General features: G+C 42.8%; 1 protein-coding gene across 7 annotated transcripts in view; it reads left to right on the forward strand.

The window, feature by feature from the left end:
• The window catches only part of ddr1 (discoidin domain receptor tyrosine kinase 1), a 48,219-nt gene that overhangs the window by 2,875 nt on the left and 26,913 nt on the right, over positions 1-18,431 (forward strand). For 6 of the 7 annotated variants that reach the window (XM_088306035.1, XM_088306038.1, XM_088306041.1 and 3 more), the window contains exon 2: positions 17,093-17,269. In XM_088306035.1, the coding sequence (XP_088162161.1) occupies positions 17,155-17,269 (115 nt within the window). In that variant the 5' untranslated portion in view covers positions 17,093-17,154. Of the gene's footprint in view, positions 1-15,929; positions 16,030-17,092; positions 17,270-18,431 lie in introns of all 7 variants that reach the window. The other variant, XM_088306036.1, reaches the window with a different exon arrangement.

Below are 18,431 nucleotides of genomic sequence, written 5' to 3' on the forward strand. Positions count from 1 at the left end.
AGGTCACCCGGCTGTTTTTTTTTTTTTTTTTTTTAATGGCCTTTTGGCTGCTAATTTCTCCCGCATCATCCTCCCGGGAGCTCTTGGCCCCATGTAATTGCTGTTTATGTGCTTGTGCGGTCCGGACCCAGCGAACGCGGGGGGATGTGATACGGCTGGAGAAGATCGCTAAATGGCAATTTGTGTACTGTTATGATGTTAATATGTTTTTGTTAAATTGGGAGGAAATTTGTGTGAGCTTTTTTTTTTGTGTGTGTGAATGAGTGCCAAAGGATTCATAATGTGGCCATGCATGATCCACCAAAAAAAAAAAAAAAAGTTATGCTATTCAGATTTTGAAGATTCCTGGCAGACGTTGGTTTGAGGTATTTGTGAGGTTCAGCTCCGTTGCAGGTCCACGCGGATGAAAGAAAACAAATATGCAGTGCTTCCAGTTTTATTATTCAGGGTTGAGAAATATTTTATTCTGAAAAGTGGCCGTCTTCTCTCCGTTGCATCCAATGGATGGATTCTTGGACTTTTGACATTTGTCAAGATGCTAATTATCTTAGTCGCTTTACGTTAATATTGAACCTACAAGCTAGCAAAATGAGTTAAAAAAAAAAAAAAAAAAAAAAAGCAGACAATGTACAAAGCCCGCTCTGCGCAATATGAAGCGAGGACACCCACGTTGCCGGTCCGCGGCGGGGAAAAAAAAAAAAAAAGTTGGGGACCGCCGACTTGATTTCCTGAAATGCTCTTGCATGTGCCCAAGCGGATTCAACAGTCACAAATTGACTTTCAGACGATAATCAAACGGGACAAAAGCAAAATGAGAATTCTCGTAAGGATCTGCTTTAGGCCACCACTCGCACACAGACGCTCACACGTGATAACCCCAATCGCGCTCATGATGTCACTCAGTCGAGAGGCACACGTTCAACACAGCAATGACGATTTTGTCAAGAAACCAACTCCATTTGTTTTTTTGTTTTTTTTAAATTTAAAATGACGTTTTAATGCAATGCTGGGCTGTTTTAAAATTTTTTTTTTTTATTGCTTTTATTACTGCGCAGCGTTAATGTGTTGCAATAAAACGTTCACACTTGTTTAGCAATAATGAGGCATTTGAATTAATGAAGCTGTATTTTGTTGAATGTTACTGGTTGGAATAGAATACAACGGGGACTTTATTGTTGTTGTTACAACGTCACCTCGGTTTGAAAAGAGCCTGCGGAACTTGTTTTAGGGGTGGCGAGGGAGGAAAAAAAAAAAGTGCACCGGTTGTCCTGCCCTGGTTGATCATTGACCACCGCTTGTTTGGCGCTTCATCGGAGTCATTGTGTTGTGGGCGGGCGACTTATTTCCATTGTGCGTGTTGACCTCGCTCAAAAGACTTGCGCAAGTGTATCGGGGCGTGAAAACCGTCCAAGTTAAATCCCCGCATAATGGCTCGTTTGCTGGTTGACAGGTTCACCGCACCGAAGCACAAAGGCGAGTCCCAAAAGTGCGGCGAATCACGTGACCACACCCCCCCCCCGACGTTATCCAGCGTTAAATAGCATCGCCATTTCAATTCAGGAATTATCCCGGCCGCCGAGTGAACGTATCAGACTTGTGTCGCCGTCTTGTCTTCCTAAGGGGGAGAGAAGGCGAAAATTTACTGTCCTTGTTTTTTTGTTGACCGCATTCTCATCCAGTCTAGACGGATTCGCCTTTCAATTGAATTGCCCGCTGTGGTCTGAAGAGCACATCGATCGCGTTAACGGGAGGCGACACTTTTCAAATCTTTATTGGATTTTCCCATTTGTGTATCTTCTCCTCCTCTAATTACCTCCGCCAGGGAGATTTTGTACTCATCGCTGTTTGTTTGTTATGATTAAGCAAAAAGCTACTTGTCTGATTTTTCACCAAAAGTTTGTGGTGAGCTGGGGAAAGGAAACATTTTGTGCTTTTTCCGTGATTTACCGTTGCGGATAATTGATTACCAGAAATTCCTTTGTGACCCTTTTCATTTTGTATTTTCCTTAAATTGTCACTCAATGTTAGCGGGCATCAATCCGAGCTGCTTCCATTTAAACGCAATTGATTGTTACGAGACAAACATAAATTTGATCATTTCGCAGCCGGGTACGGTGCCTGTCCAATATTTTGAAACATTGAAGCGGATTGGAATGTCCGTGTCGGAACCAGAACATGTGTGTCAAAACAGACCAATGGTGTAAATCTCCGGTTGGGTTCCTCTGGACTTGCAACGATAAAGGAATCCATTTACATTGCGCTCACCATGGTGGCTGTTTTAATGATTTACATGTTGCCTTTGTAGTTGCAAAAAAAAATAGACCTTTAAGTGTTCTCAATGTGTTCCAGAAATTATTTCAAGTTGTTCCCTCCTGGCTTGTTCATACAAAGTTATGGCGGTCAACATTTTTTCTCGACTTTTACTGAAAGTGAGAAGTGTACAAGGTATGTCTTGGAAAGACGATTCTGGTCACGGGGGACACGCAATGGTACCTTGATCGACGAATGCCCCCCGCTTGACTACCCGTTGGAAAAAAAACTCCGTAAAGCCATTTTTGGTGCCGGGTCACAGATGTAGCCGTCGTCCTTTCGGGCCGCAATCGATGCCAGGTGGGCAATGTGAATCACATGGTATGATGCTTTACATTGTTTGATTTGAGAATCCATGAAATGAAATGGAGCAGCACAGGATTAGGCTGACTTCGACGCCTCCGGAAAAATCGATCAAAACCTTTTAATTAAAAACAGCTGAGGCCGGGGGTCTCTTTTTCAAAGGTGATGTGGTCGTCAAGGCGGAGGACAATTCACATCATAACGACGTACACATAGAAGAAATAATGTGACACAGCGGAACATGATTTTTTTATTTGTTTTTTTCCTGCTGTACTACAAGTGTAATTGCACATCCACTCCAATAGTTGGCAGTAGCGCTCTCATTGCCCATTGTGCGCTGCGAGTATTAACTTTAGCAACTCTATAGTTGCAGCGAAGAGTGGGTGGAGGGGGGGCGTGAATTGTTTTCGTCTTTCTAGGGGGGGCTTAACAGAAAATAATTGAGAAGCACTGCTTTACAGCAACAGCCACAGCGTGCTCATTGCCACCTTTACCGTCTCGGGGAAGAAGGGGGGGGGCAGTGGCAGTAAAACAGGCCAAAATTCATTTCAATTTATGTTTGCCTTAATGTTTTTATTTTAAATACATACAATAAATACAAACAAAAAATAAATGTGTTTTTGCAGGTACTGGAACAGATTTAATGACAAATTAAATTAAAGGTAACACGACATTTTCATGAATTGCTCGGGCGTCTTGAACAGTTCAAAGTGCATGCGCAATTGCACTCCAATACAACGTCAGAACTTTGCCGTACGAGGTTTTTCATCGGACGGTACGAAAGATGTTCCGATCACTTCCCGGACTTTGTGCTGGTCACGTGGGATCAATTCCCACTCGGTGACGATGAGATGTCTTTGTGATGGAGACTTCAGCGTGTACCTGAAGTCAGCTGATACTTTTCTTTCTCCTGCCATCTAACCTCTGGACTGATGAGACCGATATCTCCCTTTTCAAGCAGCGCTGTGAGATTCATTCATAATCAAAACCTCCGCCTCCACTAAACCATCTCCTGTGATCTTCCATCAGGCTTCTCGTTTTATCAGACAGCTCCCCTCCGCCTCCCCCTCAGTCACGTCAGGGGACGCTGTGATGAGATAGCGTTGACGTCGCTCGCGTGTGCGTGCCGGGGAAAGTTAGATTTTGGCTTCTGAGCTTGACTTCAAAGAATTTGTCATTTGTCTCCGATCATATTTTGGCACGCTGCCTCGATTTTTCACTCGGGGCCCCGCAGAAGGGAAAACTTAGACCCCACAAATTTGATATGAACAAGATGATGTTGCGCTCTGCCAGTCGCAAACCCGCAGATGAAAACCATGACATTTCTGGGATTATTTGAGGGATTGAGTCTGAGTATTGATATTGTTAGAAAAAATGTGTCGGGACTCTTCCAGTAAAGAAAGACAAAGGCGTGGTCCAGATAATGGGTATATTTTTGTCCTGGTTTTGCCCCTCCCAGGGCAAGCGCAACAAATTTCAGGTCATTTTAAAATTTATCTCAAAAGATTATCCAGTTTGAAGGGGAAGTCAAAAATCTTTGAAATAAGTTTTATGTGCCTTCGCTAAAACATTCGATTCTGATTTATTATCGATCAGTAAAGTCCACCTGTTTTTGTCCATCTCCCGGGTCGGCCATTTTGTCACTTTCCGTCGGCTGAAAATGACATCACAGTTGCTCAGGAAGCCACCGATCACGGCTCACCTCGTTTACTGAAGCTGAGCCGTGATTGGTCGTTCTCTGAGCCCTGAGCGACTGTGATGTAATTTTCAGTCGTCTGAAAGTGGCAAAATGGCCGCCCCCTGAGATGGCCAAAAATGTTTAGATTTTACCAATTAACTCATATTTGAGGTACAAAGAAGCAGGCGTGAATCCTACCAGTCTTGCTGACGTAACACCAGCAATGAATTTAACTTGCATTTTCACCTTAAGCTCGATCGGGCGACTATAAAATCCGCTTTCATGTCGTCTTTAGGATTTTTTTTTTTCTTTTTTTTTTTTTTTAGTTGAGTTTTTCTGTCAAAACGAGTCCTGAGACGACCTTCATTCCCTCTTTTCATGTGCCCTCTTTGACGTTTTCTGCAGGTTTCTGCATTTCTTCTTTGTTTTTGCGGGGTGCCATCGCGATATGATGGAGCAAAATGTGCTGCCCTGTGGCAAAAAAACAAAAAGAATAACTTGCTCGTGCAAAATCAAGAATTTCCAAGAACAAAACACTGAACTATTCTGGGGTTCTCTGATCCTAATGTGAAACTGAAACAGTCCAAATCTGTTAATTCATTTATTATGCTCATTCCGGGTTGGACACGGTGTTGGTCTAATTTTCGATGGTTTAATTGATTTTAAGTCATTTCTGTTTCTAGATTTAGATTTAGATTAACTTTTCCATCTCTTTGTACATATTCTTTATCATTCTTATTTTTTTTTTTTTTTTGTGGGGCGGGGGGGGGGCGGGGTGAATACTCGATCATCTGCTCAAGACCTCTCACATGCATACAGACCACTCCGTGAGCCCACTAACGAGGGTATCAATCACCAAAGTCTTCTGGCAATGTCGCGACTGGAGAAGAGTTGGAACGCGGAGCGAAGTCGTGCTCTGCATCAAAGTTGAAGAAGCCACGTTGTATTTTCCCTCTCAACTGTGAGTTGGCCGATGTGTCTTCATGCCCGCGGGTGGGACTAGAGAGGGGGCTCGCATTAGCATGAGGGGCCTGTCCTGAGCTGTGTAATTGAAGTCTCTTTAGAAGGGAAGACTGTGATTGAGGTGTCAGTTCGCAGCACAAGCTTAGCGCTTCAGGCTACGCTCACGTTTTTTGTTTTGTTTTTTTTTTCGAGGAAATTTCTTTATGTTCCTGTGAGTTTTTCTAATATGAAGGAAGGCCATCAAGCGGGGGACCCGCGCACCGATTTTTTTTTTTTTATTTTTTTTTTTTTTTTTAAGTGAACTGGTCCTCGGGTAATTTGAGTATGTCATTTCAAAAACTAAAAAATATTTTTTTCCTGCCTCGAGTAGTCTCTTATTTACGTGTAGACTGTTGGCAAGGAAAAAGTCAAGCTAACTGCGGCAGCAATTATTTATGGTTTACATCACCGCCCGCCACTTTGGACCGGGCCACGATGGGCCCCGCAGATGGATAAAAAAATTTAAAAAAATAAATAAATAAATTGCTGTTGATGCAAGTCAAAATGCTAATTGTCTCAGTCGCATTACGTTGATATTAAACACACAAGCTAGCGAAACAAGTAAGCACGCGCGTCCCACAAGGCTGCAAGCACCCCCCCACAAGCCCGCCCCCACCACGCTCATCAACCCGTGCGGCAAACAAACAACTGTCGCTTCTGACGACAGCGATACATTGTTTTATCTTTAATTAAGGGTGCTAAAAAAATGACTTAATTACACTAACTAATCGCTTAATAAACCAGGCTTACTCAAGTGTGTTGTTTTTGCTGGCAACATCGCTACTGCACTTCTGGCGGCACTTTGTCTCAGACCAAAATTGATGGGGCGACATTTATCTAAATTCTGACTGTTTTTCGAGAGGAAAATAGTGTACTGCTATGCACGGTTTGAATTGATGTATAAAATGTTGATCTAAAAATAGATTTGATCTGAATACCCACATCCGAATGGTATATTCCTTTTTTCAATCCAAACAAGCGTCGTGTCAACAATTGAATCGGAATTGCGAGGCTCCATATTGACGTAAGAACGTCGTGATGTCATCGTTTATATCATCGTCAGAAATTGATTTATATATATATTTTTTACAATGTATTACTTTAACTCATTGACTGCCATTGACGGCTAAAGACGTCAAAGGTCCTTTTTTTTAATTTTTTCTTTTTTTTTAACTCGGCTGGTAGTGAATGAGAAAATAAATGTATATTTTAATACCTCACATAAAAGAATTGGCCTGATTATCTGTTTTCGTGTACCTCATTATTGTTTTGTCACTGTGACTCAGACGGCCGAGCTCCACCAAACTGGTTCCTGTTCAGTTCATCTTTCCATCACCCCCTCCTGTGCTTTTTGAATCATGTCGGCCCTCCTGCACAGCTGCTGCTCTCGTCCGCTAAGTCTCTCCGCTTGGTTGCTGTCGCTCGTTCTCGCCGCTCCTCAGGACGATTGAGTCGCGTTGGTCCGTCACATGCTTCTGCTCGGTGCCGGCAAGGCGGTGCAAATTGAATTCTGGGAATTCTGTGCCAAAGTCTAAGCGAGGCATCCGCAAACTCTGACCTGACGCTGATGTGTTAATGTGAGCGCATATTTGCTCATGCCTCATTAGGAGTTTTAACACTGGCGGATTTCTCATTATCGGGTAGAAGCAAAGGTCACGGACGTCTCCCAGTTGAATTAGGTCTTGGCAGTAGAAAATTAAAACCAGAAATGTTTAATGAATTAAAGCAACATTGAGCGGTGATACTGAAGCGTGATACAAATTAAAAACACTTCAAAGGGATTAGGGAAGCCCGAGTGGGCAAAAGGTAATCATTGGGTAATATCTCAAGACCGTGTTGCGGTTTTGTGAGATTTAAGTTGCTGTATTTAGTATCTAAAAAATAAAAAAATAATTTAAAAAATAGCAATAAATCCAAGCTGTTCATGGCAGATGGGGGCGGAGCTCTGGCTCAAATAGTGAAAATATAATAAATATAATTATTTGCACAAATTTTACATTCAAATTTCCTTACGTGTGAGCTAGTTGCTAGACATCAATGTGCCACAGGATGGCGCAAAGGAACACTTCATTGCTTTAACATGAGCACAAAACCGAAAATAGTCGGATAAAATCACCGTACATTTTGCTATATTGCGAGAAACAAATCGTAATATAATGAGGAAAAGTTGTAATTTCTATCAGTCTTTATATTCCAAGAATATGACAGAAATGACCAAAAATTAGTATATAATTTCACGAGAAGTCATTTTTTTTTAGCAAATGTATTAACAGGATCAAGTCACAATTATGAAAAAAATGCTTTAATTTAATTTGTTCTAAGAAAAAGCTTTCATTTTTTTTCCAAGAATCCATTTCTTTGTTAGTTAGGTTAATTTTTATCAACGAGTCAGTCCTGAAAAGAAAAAAAAAATACGAAAATGAAATGGAATGACATGAATATTTTTTTTTATTATAAGAAAGTTGCAATTTCCTCATTTTACCCAAATAGAGAAATAGTATTCCGATCGGTGTAAATGTTCGTAATTTTGCCAAATAATGAAGCTGTTGCGCTTGCTGTTTAGTTACACCTCAGTCAACATTTGGCAAAAAAAAAATGTTTTATATTTAATGCCGTTGTCCGATCAATACGATCTATGGCCCGTCTGAAGCGCGAGAGACCAACATCAAATTGCCCACGCTCAGATTTTCCAAACTAACACACAACATCTCCCACTGAAAATAAACAAACAAATCTATCGTGAGGTCCACGCTCACAAACGGCATCGACAATTGAAGCCCTATCGGGCCAGGTAAAAAAAACAAAAAAAAACGTTGTCATGGTAACTAGTCACGGCGCGTTGCGCAACACCTGATATGTGTTGGTTTCCGAAACGCCGTGATTAAATTAATGGAGCGCTCACCGCGCGAGGCGTGTCGAAATGAAAGCGCACAAGCGCGATGGCTTTGTATTGAGCACTTGGACGAGCTTTTTATCGACTGGCCGTGTCTGCACAAAAAAAGTAAGGCGCCACTCCTCTCATTCCCGCCCGATTTGTACAAAACAAGCGAGAGGAGAAAGTGAAGAACGTGGCTCGACTGTCACTTGGCATGTCCCGACTTGACTCGTCTGTCTGTTTGTGTGAGAACCAAAACATTTCCAGCTCGGCGTTTTCAGTCCAAACTTGTCCACCCCCACACACACACACACACACACACACACAAACGTGCGCACGCACACGCACACACAAATACGCTGCTGAGGTGGATTTTGGATTCGCCTCAAAACACCTTCAGCCTTTGCAACAGTGATTCCCAAACAAGTGTGCCGTGAGAGCTCAACAAGGCGTGCCGTAGGAACTATCCAATTTCATTTCATCGGGCTGAAAATTATTTATTTTTTGGGGTCTCATTGCTGGGCAGAACAAAGAGAATTATACTTTGTGTATTTAAAACAACGACGTAACTTTGCGTTGAAGTCGGGTAGCTTAATGCTAATACTGAATGGGAAATATCCGAGATAGGCTAACGAATGTGGCGGTGTTAAATAAAAACATCTGCCTTTTAATGATCATTTTAAAACTTGTGACGCTGCAACAAGAATCGCCTATCAGCAGGTGTGATCGAAGCGTGTGTCGGTCATTGCACTCGCGGCTGTCTCGCGATTGTCTTTCGGGTTATCAACAAAGTTAAAAAGAAGGAATTGAAAGTGTTGAAACAAATCAACATCACAAAGTACTTTGAAGCCACTATCATGTCAAAGCTAGAAGGTAAGCAGAGCTGCAGTGGTAGCACAGTGATATTTGCATCGCCTTGTGGGTGTTGGGTGAAGTGGTCGACGAAGAGGTTGGCGTCTTCTGCATGCGCCACATGCACTGATCTGCTATATAGAGAGAGATTTATTTCTTCATTTTTTTTTTTTTTTTTTTTCCTGACGGGAATGTTTGACACCCAGAATGCAAATGATAGACCCCCATCATTCCCGGCCTAATGTCTCCCGTCCAGCAATTTTTTTTGTTGCTGGAATTGCGGCACTTTTGAATTCAATGATGCTTTGATGGCTTGTTTATACAACAGCGTGTTGTCTTCTAACGTCATCATTTTGGAGAGAACCAACAGAAACGGTCCCGTCTAAATGCCGGAAACGCTCATTCACATTCAAATTGGCACTAGACTGTCATTGAGTGTGCGCTCATCGGGATAACGAGCTTTGCGGTGATCGCTATATTGTCGCTTTTTTTTTTTTTTTTTTTTTTTTTTTTCCTCGCAGTCCTGTGTGAATGATTGACATCGTGAGAATCATGAGTCACGATGCCCCTCCCTCCTCCTCCTCAGGCCAGTTAGTGGTTGGTTCCTGTCGTTTTCTTTCGGTGAACCGGTGCGCGACCTGTTGACAGACAAGCAAACAACTTCCTCGTTCAACCTTGGCAGACGTTCTCGTTTTAACTTGAACTGTGTGAGTTATAGATCGTATCCTCTGCCAAAGATTGTCACAAACACTAAGTTATATGAATTTATGGTTTTTATTTATTTATTTTTTATTTTTTATGGAGGGGAGTCATAATGGAAAATGTGCTTTTGGCCTCCAGCTGGTCGCGATGTTTTCTTTCACCTTGTAGCGAATGCGACTGCCGCTGATGAAGCCAGTCTAGGTCTGGCAGCCCGAGCCTCGGTCATCAGTCACCATTTGTTCCCCCCACCATGTGCCCCCCCCCCTAGCCTGCCAGGCTGACATTGAGGAGCCGTGAGTGGAACTGCGAGTCCTCATTGATTGCAGTTTTGTGGCGTTTCGCTCCGGCAAACTCCCACTCTTATTGCCTTCATTTCTCCACTGCTCGACTCATAGATCTCCGCCACTAAGACCTTGTGAATTTGTGCAATTATTAAGCGGCTTGTGTGCTCAGAGGGGGCCTGTGCTTTTTTTTTTTTTGTGTGTGTGTAAGCAGCAAGGCTGTCTTAATGTCTCACAAATCATTCCAGGAAATGTTCCCCTTAGCGTGCTTTCTTCCACCTTGCATCACCACCTTCTCCGCTTTATTTCTCCTTTGAGGTGAACTGCTTCCTTTCATTGTCTTGCTCCTCGGTCACGATGCCGCTTAAGAACTCGTGATTCCGCTCTCGTCCAACATCCCGCCCACCCTCCTCACAACTCCGAGCCGTGCCACATACCACTGCGGTGACTTACGCTTCCTTGTATAGAAGAATTGGTGTGACACGCTCATGTAGAATTTGATGACCAATGCTGACCAATGTTGGCTCACTCAGCTTTGCTTTTCTGTCGTACAGGGGTGTCAAACTCAAATACAGTGGGCAGAACCATAAAACTTGAACAAAGCCGCGGGCCGGCATTTAATTATTTTATTATTTTTTGAATTGAAATTTCTTATTATAAGTGGTTTTATTAATGCAATACAATGTTTAGTTTTTGAAATTACTATTATCATTGTTGCCCAGTTGGCATCCATTGCAGCCTGGTCATCCTGGAAGGGGGATTCCCCCATCTGTGGTCCCTTCTCAAGGTTTCTCACTTTTCCCCTAATGAGGTTTTGTGAGTTTTTCCTTGCCCTCCTGGGGGTTAAGATCGGGGATGTCGATTGTGGCTATGTAAAGCCCTTTGAGACCGTCTGTGATTAAGGGCTATACAAATAAAATTGACTTGACTTGACAATCATGTTGAATGTTACTATTATTAAGAATGTAAAATGGCATAGTAGTCATTTGGTCGCCTTGCGGGCCAAATTTAGCCCGCGGGCCAGAGTTTGACACCTATGCTGTAGTAGGAATGAGAAAAGGATCTCAATGGCAAGACTGAATCCGTTATTTTAGTTGGCTGTAATATTGGTGGACCCGCTTGGACATTTTTTTGTCTGCACTAGCTTGAGCGCTAACGTTACTGCTAATGCTAATGCTAATTTTCATAGTTTTGTAAAGAGCCTTGACTCACTCTTCCTTGAAGATGTAAAAATTGAATCCATGACTGCGACAGATAAATGAACTTTTCCAATGCAGATTTAGTTCACTTTTGTTCTTTGCCCATCTCACTAGTAGCATTAGTGCTAAAGTTAATATTCAGAGTTGTGAACAGAACTTTATTCGCGCATAAACTTATAGTTACACCTCTTTGCCTTCAAAGTTTGACTACATTAGGTGAATTTAAGTATTCGAAAACAGATTTAATTGACTGGATTTTTTTTTAGAAGCTCAGCAATTTGCGTCGTTCATATTCCGAGTTGTTAGCGCTAGCATAAGTGCTAATGTGAATATTCTCAGACATTATCCAGTTGTAGACATGGGCCATTGTTTATTCCAAGGCTTTGCGAATGTACTATTTGACGAATTTGGTCGTGTCAGACCAAGCAAAGGTTAAACTCAAATATTCCTGAATACTGATTTAAAGAACACATGATCCATTAATAATTCAACAGACACAGCAGGCAAACTTGCATGGCCACTTCAAAATGCCCTTGTTGGTGGACTCACACTTTCCTCATTTTGTCTGTGAGTCACACAAAAATAAATAAATAAATAATACACTAAATGACCTCGAGCCATGGGTTGCCCTCCCCTCCTCGTCCTCTAAAAGAGCTGCGAGGAATGGAGGAGTAATTCATACTTCCTTCCCTCCAGCACGTTTTTGTGCACACGCCAAGCAGCTACTGCGCGTCGAAAGGAAGTCCAAAACCAAGATTTTAGCACTCCTGATGTCCTCTGTGGCCATTAGTCAACTTGAGCAGAGGACGTGACGTTGACGCCGGCCTCTATTGGCAGCGTGAGCTCATGCGAACAATCAGGATTGTTGATTTTAAGCACTTCAAAGTCAGCCACGGTGCGAATATTGGATGTCTCTGAAAAATGTATCGTGTTGTCGTGGGTGTGTGAAGAGTGATTTTGACCTGCTCAGAAAACAGTCGAAGCCCTGTTTGAACTTCATCATCCTAAATCTTTTTGGACGTGTTCTGTGATTGTGACGTTAAACAGAAAAGCAACTGGTCATGTTGAGTCTTTCATCGAGTAAGAGTTTGTCAATGCAACAAGATTTGAACTAGATTCTTCCTTTTCTTCTACTCTTGCATTTTCTTCTTTGTATTTAAGTGCTGCCTCTCACAGGTCATTTTTGGTACTACAACATGAATGTGGCGGGCTGTAAACTCATGTACAGTGCTGGGTGGGCACTTGACCCTTTTTTGCCGGTCAGTCCCCCGACTCCAGCCGAGACCTGGGTACACCCCGGCCTTTTTCATAAAAATTGTTGGCCCCGTTTATTTGTATTCTATACTCATGCCCGCTCCAATCCTAGATGGAGTAACTGTCGAACAGAACAGCACACCGTTTATTGTGAAACCGTGTGGACCACTTTAAACACAAAAAATACTTTAACCTGATTTCACGCACGAGGGACGATTAATGGGCCGAACTAATATCCACTTCCGGTCTTGCTTAGTCTCATCTTTTTTTTTTTTTTTAATTTGTCCGCCGGGACGGACTGCCCAGCTCTGCTTGTGTAGTATTATTATTATTATTATTATTATTACAATTCATACTAGTAGGCAGACATGTTGATTTATAAAAAAAATTTTTTTAATTTATTTATTTTTTTTAAAGATATTTGTGGGATCTCGTGTAAAAAAAAAAAAAAAAATAAAATAAAATAAAAAAAAAAAAATCAGTACACTTGCACCCCACTGCGACATGGAAATGTTTGGAGCCCAAGCAATGAAAGGAAACCAAAACAGGCCACGAAGAGACAATTTGCCTTTCATTTTCATTCATGTTGTTGGTTTTGATAAAGAAAATGGAAACTGGGGCCCGTGCGTTGGAGTGGGGCCAGTTTACTTCCAAAAACACTGCCAAGGTGCCCTTAGCTAAGCGCTGAACTTCCAAGTTGATATTGGGCGCTCAACATTCAGCCCAAATTTGTATTAATAGCAGATGATGATGTTTTTTTTTTTTTGTCTTGGAATGGCTGACATGAAATTTGTGTTATTGGATAGATTACTTGTTTAAATGTGCTACAGATGTGCCTAGATAAAGAAAGCACTGTGACTCACCCCCCCCACCCCCCTAAACACGTACCTTTTACCTCCCTTGTTTTTTGAGCGCATACCTCGCATACCGCTCAGTAGATGATAAACGAAAAGTTTGCGACGAGCGCCCGTGCAAGCTTTCCTTGTTTCACCAAAACCTTCTCTCCAACCTCCATTCATTCTTTTTGACAACTTGATTCCGAGAACGATCCTTCAAAGCATTTGTGGTTGCGAACCAGCAGAAACTCGGAGGCTGTCGGCGCAGCCTTCAGTAGCTTTTTACTTAATAGGCCTCTTCACAAATGAGACGCTACATGAAAAGCTGCTTTCACACTTTTATGTCAGTTTGAGTCATTGTAAAAATTAGTACCATTAAATTTCTCAAAAAGTAAAGGCATCCTTTATTTTTTTTAATTTGATGTCTAGTAAGTGAGCGAACACAAGAGGGAAAGTTGCAAATTAAATGTGATTCATTGAAAATGGCTTTCCGTATCGAGGAAGCTTTGAATCCAACGCGGTGCCTTCGCTTTAGCACTCTGTAGTTCAGTTCAATCCGATTTATGGTTTGTTTTTCCCCCTTCTGGTTCCGTCGAAGCAACCTTGAAAAGAGGTTTGACCTCTGGTGACGCAAGACTCCGCCCTTTGCTTCACTTTACTCTCTTTCCATTCCAGCCCTTTGCCCGTTTTTAGACCATTTTTGAACATTTAATTTAGCTTTGTTGTATGTATTAAGACACTGGACTCACACTGTCGAGCAACGGTGTCAAACCCAAGGCCCGGGGGCCCAGATCTGGTCCCCGAACTCTTTTTATGCGGCCCGCGAAGGGCAAATCGTGTTCGTCAACTTTCTTCACTTTTAACATTGAGATATGAGATATTGCCATTTATATGTTGCCAATCCTCCCATTTTAAAAATAAATTGTTGAACAAACAATTACTGGCTGCTCCTGGTCCGGGCCCTTCTGTCACATTTTAGAACCCATTGTGGCCCGCCAATCAAAAAGTTTGCCCACCCCTGTGCTATGGCTTGTAGTTTATCTAGATAAATTGATGACCAAAAAAAAAAAAAAAAAAAACGGTTCCATGTTTGCTTAGTACTGAAACGCACACGCCATATTGTACATCTGAGCGGTAACTCAAAGTGCCACCTGAGCTCCTCAGTCCCTCTTAAGGGAATGATGTTGAAAACGGCAATTAGTGGATGCTTTATGAACCAAACAAATCTACTCCCGTTTGGATCTCCTGTTGAACTGATCACTGGTTGCAAGTTCGCTGCCACTCCACAAGACAGCTGCCCGTGCTTTTGCCACTCGGAGCAAATCCTCAATGATGCAAAAGGCTCATCCAACCCTCATTTTATTTTTTTTTTGTGGGAGTTTCCAGCAGCTGCTCACATGTGCATTCATTAGAGCAGCGCCAAGACAAAACGTCAGAGCACAGCGTTACTTTTCTCCCAGCGCTGCTAACCACAGCTGTTCAGCAACACTTGACTCGGCCGACAAAACATGGTCTCGGATGGCCGCCGACACTTTTGTTGCTGCTCGCCAAAACATTTGTCTGACAATTTTTTTTTTTCTCCTCTCCCCCCCTTTACTCCGTGTTTGTGATGTCGTCCTCTCACTCATCTGTGCTCGGATACTTTGAGGGCAAAAAAAACCCAAAACATAGCCGTTGGCCACGTTTGCTGATGACGAGTGACACCTGATCAGTGGCGACTCTGCGCTTTTTACGACAGCATATTGAAGCCCCCCCCCCCCTTTCAATGTACAAGAATTCCACTTTGACTGTTTTGGTCCGTGTTTGCTAAACGTAACACTCGATGACTGTGAAATAAAACAAGCAGGTCAACCACAGCACTTGAATACAAATTGTGTTTTATCTAACCCAATCTGACCTGTTGGCACTGTCTGTTTATTGCTTTGAAGAAAAACTCCAAACTGCGCCATGCTGCTGAGTCACCCTCAAAAGTTCCTCCGAACAAGCTGTCATTTCATTTTAGACCTAAACGCTAAAATACTCATCTCTATAAATTCCTGCAAAACAGTTTAAAGAATTAGCATAAGAATCATGTGGCCAAGGCCTTCACATAAATCACCAATCGGTTTCCGTGCCTTCACCCTCCACGCCTCCCACTCCTCGTCCTGCGGCCGCTACAGCTGCGCGTCAGCTGTCGGCCGGCTCGGTCGACTCGAGGAGTTGAAGTTGAAGTCGCCGAGGCTCCGGCCGGGGGAGAATAGGCTGGCCTCTCTTGCGCTCCCAGCTGTCGTTCCCACTTCAGACTTGCACTTATCGTCTTCCCTCCCTCCCCTCGCGACACCGCTGGACTCCTTCGTCGCGCACGTTTCACGAGGAAAATATGCGAGCTGTCAGCTGTCATGTCACGTTGGCAATGTCGCGTTGTTATTGTCTGACAAAAAGTCTAAAGTGAGATGAAATAAAATTTTGGGATGGTTTTATGTCGTGATGGACCGATTATTGGCTGCTCCGATTATTTTGGGCATTTTGCAACATCAGCGTTTCTTTTTTTTTTGTTTTTTTTTAAACTTTCAAGGCCGATAATTAAAAGCTGGTTTATTTTGGCTCGCTACAGTACACGTCTCATTCTCTTTGCTGTGCTTGTGACCTCGCCTGCAGAAACAGATTGGCCCGCCCACAGGACCACCTGTTTGGTTCCTTGTGCAGCCAATCAGCTCTAAGCTGCCTGTTTGCTTTTTCACCCACGAGCAGAAGAAAAGTAAGGCAACAGACTTTGCCGGAATTTGTATAAATGTCAGTCTCGTACTCACGACAAATAGAAATGAGTTAATAAACACGCGCTTAAAGGCATTTTATACGAAGTCAAGTTTTGGAGTTTTTATTTTTTTTAAATTTGACGCCATTTTTACCCCCTTTTTCCAACCAATGAATATTGGTTATCGGCCTCCATGACTTCTAATAATCGGTATCTCCTCTGAAAAAGCATATCGGTCTATCACTAGTTTTATGCTTCCAACGACTCTTGTTAAAGTCACAGAATTTCGAGGTTTAGCTGGTCCATTCTTTTTTTACCTTTTTTTTTTTTTTTTTTTTAATCTCTCCAATTTTCTTCGTCGTGTGTATATATATAGCTGGATCAACCCGCCCAATTAAGTGAAAGCCAGTTTCAAATCAGCAATTTGGAGAAACACCGGGCCGCTCAAGCCCTGAGGAGAAAAGAGCCGACAGATTAATGTCGTGTTAATTGTCGCTTCCTCGATAAGCGCTGGAACTCTTCTCGAAAGGCGACAAAGCATCATTGTCACCCAGCAGGCCGCTGCCAAGCCCCGACGAACAAATTAGCGCCTCAAAGTGGCTTTTGGCACATTGGGATTTGTGCTCGCTCTTTGTTTCGACTTTTTGGGCTCAAAGAAACTGATGTCGTACAAAGAGAATTATCAAAAGACCGTGAAACATAATTTGATCCTGGATGAAAAACGAACTCTTATTTTAACATTTGATTCAGTCGTAAAAATGTCAAATTTTGCGCTTATACAGGGTGGGACAAAAGTATGGCTAGAGTACACTTTGCATTTTATTTTTTGTTTTATTACACTTTAATACACTATTTATTACAATGACATTTATTGAGCACAGTTAGGGTGTTAGGTTTCATGGATTTGGGTTTGGATGTCAGGTCTTTAGCCAGGGTTCGGGTTTCTGTGGTGGCATCATTATAAATGCTGCCAAAGAAAAAGCAATGCACCCTTGTGGAGCGACTCCTTGTTCCCTGATTTGGGTCCAAAAGTTTCTGATGTTTCCTCCTTATTTTTTTTTTCCAGGAATGCCTGTGGTCAGCGGTGCGTCTGCGGACAGGTAACCGGCTAGGCGTGCTGCTGCAGTCATGGCGGGGCCAGCCGGGCGGCTGACTCCTCCCTCTGTGGTCACCGCCCTGGTTGTGGTGGTGATGGTGGTGCAAGTGTCTTCCGCGGAAGAGCACGAGTGGCAATTCGACGCAGGTACGGCACCTTTAAAACACACTAGGCACTGTTTTTTGAAATGGGGGGGGGGGGACCTTTAACGGATTAACTGCGGTGCCCATTTGATCGCTGTTGCTAACCAAAACAGCAGCATCAATTGAACAAGTTATCGGAGGACTTGGCGTGATCCTTGTGTAGCATTAAAGCTAATCTTGCATTTTGTCAAGATGGCGTCTTTGACAACGATTCCAGTCGACGCCAACATGCGATCACTCCTCAACTAACAGATACCCTTCTTCATTCGCTCACCATTCGTGAGAATATGATTTTGTTTTTTGTCCTGTCCGTCCCTACTCTTCTCGTTAGTTTGTCCTGTTGTTCAATTAACCAACAAAAGCAGCTAGCAAGGCGACGTGATCTTAACACATCTGCGTGGGTCAGATAGTATCAAATGAGCTCGTTTTGGATTAGCATAGCGGTTAGCTTGATTAGCTAGTCTTAAATTATTCATACCAGCGGAACCACGGGACTTGTGAGGTGAAGAGATGACTCCTATCGTGACGAGTGTCTTGCTTTACAACTTCCATTCAACCGCTCGTGCTACTTATGTGCTTTAATTTTTGCCATTCTGGCTACGATGCTATGCTAGGCTATCCAGCACAAAATGAAGGCCAAACGGTTTGTTAAAGAGAAGCCTATGGGGGACTTTGACTAATTACAACAAATAGGATAGTAGTTAGTTACGTTTTTATTTATTTAGTTTTTATTGTTGCTGCGCTAATCTGTTGAAGCTAGTCCTTGGCGCCAAGCTAAGATTAGCTAGCGCTGCACCTACTTTTACTCAACTGAGATCAAGTTATACAGTAGTTACCTCAAAGAAATCATTAGTCATTCAACCCCTCGTACCTCCATACTTCCTCCCTTCCAATATTCTCCTCACATCGTCAAATCAGTGAGTCTCACTCCCGTTGCGTTATCAAGCGGCTCTGCGGCGTGTTCTCTTCTTGTCTGCCAGCCAGTCGAGTGTGACCGGAGAGTGAAATTGTTCCCTCCCCTCGCTCCCCAAGACTGCTAATACACATTATGAAGTGTCAGTCAAACTATACAAGAGTTTCGGGGCAACCAGGTGTAACAGTTTAATATCTGACTGCGGCGGCAAACGCGAGCTGCGACTTAAACAGCACTTTTCTTGCAAATCGCA

Source organism: Idiotropiscis lumnitzeri, chromosome 10, assembly GCF_059441095.1.
Source record: "Idiotropiscis lumnitzeri isolate Australia: NSW breed Sydney's pygmy pipehorse chromosome 10, RoL_Ilum_1.0, whole genome shotgun sequence".
Taxonomy (NCBI): Eukaryota; Metazoa; Chordata; class Actinopteri; order Syngnathiformes; family Syngnathidae; genus Idiotropiscis; species Idiotropiscis lumnitzeri.